This window comes from Scomber japonicus, chromosome 14 (assembly GCF_027409825.1).
Source record: "Scomber japonicus isolate fScoJap1 chromosome 14, fScoJap1.pri, whole genome shotgun sequence".
Taxonomy (NCBI): Eukaryota; Metazoa; Chordata; class Actinopteri; order Scombriformes; family Scombridae; genus Scomber; species Scomber japonicus.
The window spans coordinates 33,772,517-33,782,793 of NC_070591.1; the positions used below are offsets into that span (position 1 = coordinate 33,772,517).

Below are 10,277 nucleotides of genomic sequence, written 5' to 3' on the forward strand. Positions count from 1 at the left end.
GGTAATCACACACAAGGCGGGAAACACAGGAGGGCAGGAAGTGAGAAACAAAAGGTGACTACAAAATAAAACAGGAAATAACCAAGAATGTATAAACCCAGGAACTAGACGTTACACTTAATGCCAGTAAATATTGAGTTGTAAGCATGCATAGATAGAGTTATTTAAAGTTTTGAATGGGTCACTTTGGTTCTAGAGATGTGGTGCAGCCTGTGCCTGGTGGTGGGACCCAACGTGATATCTTTTCACAGGGCCCAAAATCCCTGGCAGCGCCCCTGGTTGCAGTTGCACACAGTCACCATTACGCTGCTGTCCTGCTCCATGCCCTCATTGTCTGCAACCCTCAGGACAACAGTGTACACTCCTCTGGGCAGTTCAGTAGCCATATTCAGGATAATGCCTGTTTCTACAAAAAATAGCAAAATGTACTTATTACAAACCCTGCCTTTATTAGTTTATTATTTTACTTTATTCCAGTAACATTTCCACAAAAACACACTTTTTGTCACGGATAATTTAGAGCTCACCTTGGCCTATATAAAATAGATAAAGAGTCTCTAATCTTATACTTTAGCAAACATCAGTGACCTTGTATCTGAAACTAATCATTTTATTTAAACATTTGATATTCATACTTAATGGGTGGGTGGTTCTATAATTGCTTTTTTTGTTTTTGATAAGTTTTAAACATTAATCAGGAATAAACTAGGCAATTCTCCTGTGACTGGCTTTTTATTTTTCCTAAAATTATAATTTTCAGTCATGTAATATTGTACATACTGGAGTCGTTCATCCTAGCAGTCCAGTTGGTCTTAGTCATGCCATGTAGAGAGACACTGTATGGAGCAGTGAAGCCCGGTCCGTCTTTATCTGTCACTGACAGCAACTGAGGAGCGCCGTCCTTGTTACACACCTGAGAAAACAAAGTCAGATTCAACATTTTGATCTTTCATTTCATCACATCTTGAATATCAGAATAGATTAAAGTCACATTAATCACACAGTGTTGAACCACAAACTCAAAACAAAAACATGACAACTGTTCAGCATTTGGGAAAGGACACTTACAGTGAATTCACGTTCTACAATGGAGGGTGCGTTGTCATTAACATCTTCAAGCTGGATGATCAGAGTACCAGTTCCTGTGGCTGGGACTTCATCTGTGGAGGGAAAACATCATTACATTCTGTGAAAAATTAAATCAGCCGAGTGATACTAAGTCCATATTTAGATGACATTTTTCATCACAGCATTTTTCTAAGCCAAAAATGTCAAGCTGATATTTTGGCACTTTGTAAGAAATCTCTTCAGAAACAGTTTCAGTCTTGAATCTAAATGCAAGGCGGGGAGTTCCTGTCCTCTGAAAAGAAGCCAATGCGGAAGTAACTTAGAACTGTATTCTATCAAAAGGCCACCAGGGGGCGACCGTTTTGTGTTCAAAAATACGTCCGTCTATACAAGTCAATGGAGAATTGACCAACTTCTCACTTGATTTCTAACCTCAGTAAACGTTTTCAAAATGTGTTTATGGTCTCAATCGCTAGTTTAAAGCCTTCTTCAATGCAGTATGATGTTCATTTGGGAAATTTTGGCCTCCCTGATTTTATATGTGACGATAAAGCAGGGTATGCATTAGGGCGTGGCTACGTCCTGATTGACAGGTTGATTGACCAATGTCCTCAAGATCCAGCCCTCGCAACCAATCGCAGCCTCCCCGCTCCGCCGTTGGTCCCGCCCATACGTCCGTCCATGACTCCGCCTCATACCCATATAAAGTAGAATCCGTGTTCTTTTTTTCCCGGCATGCACCTGAAATTTTCAAGATGGCGCTGCCCAGATTCGATACTATTGGCTTCCGAGCAGCAGTCCACAAACCAATGGGTGACGTCACAGATGTTACGTCCATTTCTTTTATACAGTCTATGGTATCATCCCAGTTTGAGATAATCTTAATTGATTAGGGGACACAGCTGTGCAATTAGGCTTATCAAGCCAGCCACCACTATGTTTCATTTCTCACTTAAAGATAAGCAACAGTCAGCAGTCTTGCCTCCCACCTACCATTGTCATATGCACCAATGAGTGCTGTGTATTTGTTGTCCTTTACAAAGTGAGACTCTCTGTCCATGGCGTTCTTCACTGTAATCACGCCCGTGTCTTTGTTCACAGTCAACCAGCCCGCTGGGTCACTAACTATCTTATACCTGGACATAAAACAAATAAATACAGATATAAATGTTATGCTACCAAGTAGATTACAACTACCACGGTTCAAAATGAGGCAGAAACAGAGCAGATTGTTTAAATAATATACATAATGTACAATATACATTAAATAACATTACATTATTTTACATATGATATCTACAATATACTGCATGTGTCCTTTTGTTTTGCTTGGACATGAGGGCTGTTTAAGCTAAAGGCATTTCAGATTTTACTGTTTTCTTTGACCAAATGCTCAAGATGGCCAGAAATCTATTAGGAAGCCATAGACAAAGCTTAATTTTAATGTTGTCTTACAGTAAGTCACACAAAAGGTCTAAAGGTTTACCAACTGTTGCATGACATTATTTAAGATGAAGAAAATCCTGTCTGCAGTTTCTATTATTTTAACCTATTTAAGATGATGTACACCAGCATGTTCAAAAAGCTCCAAACAGAAAGTAGTCTGAGGTTCAAAGTAAGGAGTTTGATCTTACGAGACTGTCTGTTTGCGTGCAATGTCCGGATCATTAGCAGTGTAGCGCACCACTTCACTGTCGATGGCAAGGTTCTCTGGTTTAGACACAAGCTTCTCCACTGGATCAAAGAACGGAGCTTCATTGACATCTTCCACAGTCACCACTACAGTGGCGGTGGCAGTAGGGAGTGGAACAGCAAAAGGAACCTCATTCTCCACTGCAATCATCAGAGTGTGTTTGCCGGACCTCTCAAAGTCAGCACCCTGGTTGGATGGAGGGAAAAGCACAGCAACACAATGCATCACAACTCATTCCTGCTGTACAGCTAACATCCAAGTTCAGTCTAAACCTTTAAAATTCATTTTCATAATGTTGTTTTTCTTCCTACCTTTATGGTGGTGAGGATTCCTTCATGTTTGTTAACTCCTGTGTTCACACTGAAAATTTGTCCAGGATCACCATCGACAATCTTGAACTTGGCGTTCCAGGCTGGGGAATGTGGCTCATCACCATCTGTTACTGACATGGTAAGGACCACAGCACCCACTTTATTTTCTGCAACTGTTCCCTCATACTGTGAGAATGCCAGGGATGAAACAGAGGAAACAAGGATTAGAATAAATGCTGTTAGTAACTAACAAGCTCATTTTTAAATCTGAAGGCTTTCATTTCAGGATCTGTCTCATTGTGCAGCTCAGATCATTACTTCCCTCTACAGTTTAATATAGTCCACCTACTTTAAGACTAAAATATGAAAATAAAATAAAATAACTGCAAACATATTTAGATTAGGACCAAGATCCAACTGTACTATCAAGTAAAATGAAAAAGGGATCAGTCCATGAGCGTCAGTGCCTTGGGGATACTAATCCAGCCTTGCTCCCATCCAGTGAAAATACCAATGTTGAACAGCTTTTTAAACCTAACCTGGTCCACCTAGATGTTTACTGAAGCCAATAACTCACTATGTTGAAAACTCCAGAGCTCAACAGACCTGTTGTGCCTAGTGATGGTTTCTAAGCTGTGATTGGACACTACCATTTAGGGTTTCGCAGTCAATTTCCAGTCATGAGTATTATGTACTTACAGAGGGCTGAGTGAAGACTGGAGCGTTGTCATTACTATCTGTCACAGTGAGGATTACTTTCGTTGTTGTACTCAGTCCCTCTCCCTTCATGTCAGCTGCTTGTACCTCCAGAGTGTACTTTGGGTATTTCTGTTGGAAGAGACACATATGAGTTTAAACATTAAAACAGTAAAACTTTCTTACAATTTACAGTTGTATGTGACATTTGAGTAAAGGTTTTGAATGATGTGAAATTTCCAAACAAGCTTCAATCTGAGACCTTAAATCTTTACCAGGCCTGATGTACAAATGTTTAGCCAGTGACATCTATGACTTAACAGGGATGACAGGTGACATCATCTCAATTTAGGTCTGTACAGTACCAATTAGTTGTATTAACACCACCTTTGCTTTGATTTGAAGACATAGAAAGCAGCTATCTGCATCAAATATTGCATGAACACTGGCATAATGGGATCAGATCAAACAGGAGCCTTTGCTTGAAACACAAACCATTCCAACAGTTACGTGTGAAAGCAACCTAAGTCAGGTTTTTTTAGTTTTTTTTAAAAGACACACCTCTCTGTCTAGACCACCAGCATTGACTCTGATGGCTCCGGTGACTGCGTTGATGATAAACAGAGGGTAGCTGGGCAACTTTGGGTCCTGGTCCATAATACGGTAGCGGATGTCCGAGTTGTCATGGTCTGGCTGGTCCAGATCTGTGGCTGTGACCGTAATCACATCTGTACCTGGAGAGAGGGAATTATGAAGTAGAAATTAAGCACTTATCTTTAAATTAAGTTTTCAAAGTTTTAAGTGCCCTTCATTCAAGAGGTGATTTACACAATAAAACTGTGTGGTGTGCATGTGTGTCAGTCAGTTAGGTAATGTTGCCATTTTGTAGTGATATCTGAAGGTTGTGTGAGAATATTATGCCCTATATAGTAAAGAATAATATACAATCAGTGATCAGTAATCAAGAGCTGACTACCATCATGCATTGTACAGACAGAAAACAAACTGCCAGATCAGCATATTGACCTGAGTAGCGTCCAAAGTTGTTTTTGATTTTACAAACTGGTGCATCATATAGTCATCAACACAGACTTCCATATTTAGTGAGATGAAGGGGCTTTTGCTTTAGAGGAGTCTTATTGGATGTGTGTGCTCTATTCAAATGTTTGATTATCTGTCCTGTCGTGCCCTGTATTGGATTTGGGCACGTTTACACTCCAGCAGCCCCTGCCAACTCATTAGATACAGTTATATTTGCTAAAAACACAGACTGAATCCAATGACCGTACCTATTGGTGAGTTCTCAGCAACTTCTCCCAAGTAGGTGTCCTTTGCAAATATCGGCTTGTTGTCATTCTGGTCAATTACATTCACGATAATTTCCATGGGCTCCTCAGCATTTCCTGCACCCTCTGCCACAGCATGTGCCTGAAACTGCACAAAGACAAACATGTTTGTATTATAGTACAGTACATGTCAGAACAGGCAATGCAGTTACTTTCATTCCTTATCACTAGAGCTGCCATGGCATCAAAGTACACATTTGACTTTGATTTCAGGGCTGTTCTATTAGATGTTATTAGATTGTAGAAGTGAACCCACTAAAATGTATATTTTTACATTTCAACTGAAAAAAGGTGGTAATCATTGTTTCTGAGAAGAAAATGAGAATGTGAGTTTTTTCACAATTTGATGTATGATCCTGAACAGTGAACAAAGTGTATGTATTAAACTGAGAGCATGCTTACCATGTACTTGGCCTGCTTCTCTCTGTCCAGTGGCTGTGTGACGTACAGAATACCAGTGAGTCTGTCCATGGTGAAAAGGTTGACAGGCTCCTGATCAGCTCCTGGACCAGTAATGCTGTAATAGATCTTCTTTATTTTATCTTCATTGGATCGGATCTGGAGTATTTAAGAAAAAAGAAAAAGAAAATTAAACCACTGATGAGTATTTGGCTTTGTTGTTCTAAGGAAACAAACTTATTATCTTGATATATCATGGTATCAGGTTTTAATTAATAATTGTTTGCATGGCTTCTTTAGGGATGAGTAGGGAGAGATGCACACAGGAAAACAGAAAGGGCTTTCAACATGCAGTAAATAGGAACACTTTTTAAAAAATAAAATAAAAATCAGACATCAATGACAGCTGTGGAAACTGTCAGACAACTTTATCAGAATCAAATATTGTAAATGCAGTTCAGTATCAAATTGTCAGTCACGAGAGTCTGTAGTTCCTCTTACCTGAGATACTTTTAGGGGGTATGGTCCTCTCTCATTCTCAGGAACATTGATGTCAGGAATAACCCATTCTCTCTTCCTCCTCCTCAGCCCTTCACTAGACTTGGGGAAATGCAGAACAGGCAGCGCTGGATCAGCTTCACTCTGGAAAAAACACATTTTTACTCTGTTACCGTCAAATTGTTCATTCATACACAGTCACCAGTAGGGGGCAGTGTTTGTTAGACTAAAACAAGTCTTTTCAGTGGTAAACTGCCTCTCATGAGGTCAGTCTACTATATTTCAGGCCTTTGGTAAATGATTAGATTAATATGTGGATGTGCAAAGCTTTATTTCCCAGTAAATGTTTTGTTTGTTGAAACAGTTTTATTTAGAAGTTTCCTTCATGTCCCCTCAATAATGTCTCTCATCCTACCTCTGTGGTTTTTGCAGAGTCTACTTCAGAATGGTGTTGCTGATGGTTGTGGTGTTTGTGGTCTCCATGTTGATGCTCTTCATTTTGGTGATGGTTGCCATGGTGATTCCCATGGTGATGCCCGTGATGCACTACCATGACAGGAACTGTCATCTTGCGACCTTGTGAGTCCCAGGAGTGGATGAAGAATTCTGTGTGTCCATCATGTAGAACAACCTGTCTCTTCACCTAAAGGGGAAAAATGTATCAGCAAAGACCACCATGTTGATAACAGATTTAGATTCAAGAAAACTCTACATAACACAAATCAAACTCGTGCAAACTGAACTGCTATTCTTCTGTGACAACTGTAGATGTATGTGTAGAGAAGCAACAGAGCAGTGATCATACAGTAGCTATATCAACTGTTGCTACACAGCTAATTCTCTCAACATTTCTGGTGGGTTCACGTGTATGTGTCTCTTTCAACAGAACTACTGCTGCCACATTGCATCACCTACACATAATCCATCTTAAATCGTTTAGCTGTGATCTGTTACTGCACATCTGGCTAAATTGCTGCTAAAAATGTACATTTCAGTTCTACTCACCATCAGTGTGCCGTCTGTGTGTACCATGAAGCGGCTGTCATCACTGGTGAAAAGAAATCTTGCGCGGTCTGTGCAGTCAGTGAAGCCCACTGGGAATGGAAAGAAGAAATGGTTATCTATTATAAATGAAGTAATGAAGAAATGAATTCTTCAGTACATAACTGTGTATATGTAGATGTGTTTATGTTGACTCAGAAAATACAGCCTTGTCTCACCCTCCTGCACAGACCTATAATCTACTGTCAAGTTTACACAAAAGTACATGTGAACAGCTAATCTTGTAGAAAGCCAGAGGAGTACTTTAAAGAAAGGCTTAGCAGTTATATCTATCAGGAATCACCAGTCATTACCAAAATTTTCTTCAGATCTTTGTGCATTAGACAATGAGTTTGTGGATAGCTCTTACCTTTGCCCAGCCTCGTGCCCCCTCTTAGGTGCTTCCTGGTCACTGTGAAACTCAACAACTCTGACTGGAATCCAGGTTGACATTTTGGATCCTCAGCAGACACTAAAGTCAAAGTCTAGGAGAAGAAGAACAAAGGCTTTTAATAAATCATAAGACCAGCTATATGAAAAAGCATAGTAACCTAAGAGAAAGCGTTTCCTGTTTAAATTTACAGGAGAAATTTTAATGGCATTTCAATTGATATGAAACTTGTGGTCATACAGTTCATTGAGTCTATCTGGGGTTGCAACTAACGAACATGTCCATGAATTGGACATTATTTTTCCAATATAGAATTAGTCTTTGAAATGCCAATACATTATGAAAATCACTCTCCAGTTGTCTTGTTTTCATAGACCAACAGTTCAAAAGTCAACAACAGAAAAAAACCCCATATATATGTATATATATATGTATATATATATATACATAGACATATACATATACATATACATATACATGTATACATACATATATACACACACACACACACATATATATATATGTATATATATATGTGTGTGTGTACACAAACCACCTTGTTAGTGCCACCTTGCTGCTGGGGGCACAAGCATCAACAGTACAAGGTGGCATTTCCTGAACATGCATTGAGCAACATAGTCTACCCTGTGCTCAATGGAAGCTAACTGAAGACGGCCATCTGACTCGACCTTAAACGGTTCTGTCTTCAGTTAGCTGCCCACTTTGGTCCACTCTGGTCTGACTGAGGTTTCTTCCTTTTAAAAGGGAGTTCTTCCTTGCCACTGAAATGTTAGGTCTTTTTAAGTGAAAGAGTACGGTTTAGACCTGAGATGACTTTTGTTGTTATTTGGCGCTATATAAATACAGATTGACTGATTGATTGAGTTCGCCTGTCGTGGTCCTGTGGACCCATTCCAGTTGTTTATGGAGAACAATCTTGAAGAAGTCTTTTCATAAGCTGTCACTCTCCTACTCTCATGATCACTACACCCATGAGCACAGTAGAAGCTGAGAGGTGCTTCTCAACCTTGAAAATAAATCAAACTTTTCTCAGAAACACCAAGACCCAGGAGAGGCTGAACACACTGGCTATGCTGTTATTGAGAAGTTTGTTGGCCAGAAGGAAAGGAGGACAAAATGTATGTTCAAGTAGTGGCCCGTGTTCAGGCAACATTACTGTGTGTTGTGTTGTTTTCAGATTGGTTTTCCTTTCTTTTGTTTCTTTTTTTGCTGAGGTATGAAGTGGTGCTATAGTTTGTTTGACACCGATCCCCCCCCAATACATTTTATCACCAGCAGTCACCAGAAGTTTTACTGAAAAACTAAGCTGCTTGCTGCAAAGCTCATGTATCAAAATTATATTTAGGAAGTCTCACCTGAAAAATGATGATTAAAACCCCCAAAACCGCGATCCGAGCTCTCCCCATCTGAATTTTTGGGGAGTTTGAAAATTCGACCCAATTATAGGCAAAGAAAAAAAACTGAAAATGAATCTGTATGCTCTCTTGTAGGTAGCTTCAGTGACTGAGTGACTTCAGCTTGACAAGTCGCTGCAGGAATTAGCTTGGCATGTGATGTCAGCTCACAGTTGTGCGGATTCTGCTCTCGTCTTCCCAATATGGGCACATGGGCTGACACACCTTAAGACAGATACCAGATAATTTCTGATACTTCCAAGCGCGAATAGCTGTAATAAATACAGCAGATACAAGTCAGTATGGAGACAGTGGTTCTTATTAATGAGCTATATCTGAGCTTAGTAAGGTGCATTACACAAGTCTCTGTCTAATTTACTCTTACTGACAATGACTAACCTTCCCTGCATCTCTTATCATGCTTACAACTCTTTCTCTCTCTCTCTGTCGGAGTGAGCGTGCTGCTGAGCGGTGTGAGAGCTGCTGTGATTGAGTTTTCTATCTAGGGTGCCTGGTGGTTGTTTCAGCGTATGCTGACGATCTCTTAATTTTGGTGAGTGGTAGGCAAGATATTCAGGCATTGGAGAGCAGTTTGCAGATGTATGAAAGGGCTTCATCTGCTAGGGTATACTGGGTCGAAGAGTGAGGCACTGCTGTGTGGTTCCTGGGGGGAAGGGAAGGTACCGCAGTTACCAGGGGGTCTGCAATGGAGATAGGAGGTGATAAAGGTGGTAGGGGTGTACTTAGGCTAAGAAGTACTGGGAGAGGGGTCTTTCCTAAGGCAGTCTCTAAACTGACAAATGTGGCTTCTCCCCAAGGTTTCACATATAGGGAGCATGCTGATCATAAACAACCTGTTGGGTTCAGGTGTGTGACACAGACTCATGGTACTAAACCCTCCAGCTGGCCTCCTTCAGGATCTACAATGGACATTTATGGACCATAAGAAACCCCTAAAATGGTGTTCCTCGTATTGTGTTAACTCCATTAACATACATGAGGGGGGCAAAATATTAGGAACACTATTCAATATAATTCACCCTAGTACACCACCATCATTTAGTATGACCTCAATAATGAAAATGAAGTAGAATTATCACCTTTTTGAAAATGTTAACAAAAACTGAAAATATATACATTTCATAAAAGTTTATGGTAGTGCTGTTGTATTGGATTGAATTAGATTGCACAGTTGTACCTAATGAAGTGGCTGGTGAGTGTATAATGAATTCACAAGTGAGTGATTCATGCCAGTCATTTGCTGGAGAAATGGGATGTGTTCAAGATAGCAAATACACAGCTACAAATATACAGCTGGGGAAAAAGGAAACTAAAAAGGTACTTGATAGTCTTCTCATGCTTTTTATTAAACCCCTATATTCAATGTCCTGTGTAACATCTCATAAATCATAGCAAACT

The 10,277-nt window shown here is 40.0% G+C and overlaps 1 protein-coding gene across 1 annotated transcript; it reads right to left on the reverse strand.

Moving 5' to 3' along the window:
• Positions 1–230: 230 nt before the first annotated feature.
• Positions 231–7,533, reverse strand: LOC128373392 (cadherin-1-like). Its single transcript, XM_053333697.1, has 14 exons — positions 7,423–7,533; positions 7,017–7,105; positions 6,427–6,654; positions 6,015–6,155; positions 5,517–5,672; positions 5,058–5,202; positions 4,330–4,502; positions 3,772–3,900; positions 3,073–3,258; positions 2,703–2,947; positions 2,062–2,204; positions 1,069–1,160; positions 781–913; positions 231–406 (listed from the first exon to the last, which is right to left on the reverse strand). Exons 2-14 carry the CDS (start codon positions 7,041–7,043, stop codon positions 246–248), a joined length of 1,959 nt encoding a protein of 652 aa, XP_053189672.1. The 5' UTR covers positions 7,044–7,105; positions 7,423–7,533; the 3' UTR covers positions 231–245.
• Positions 7,534–10,277: the final 2,744 nt, after the last annotated feature.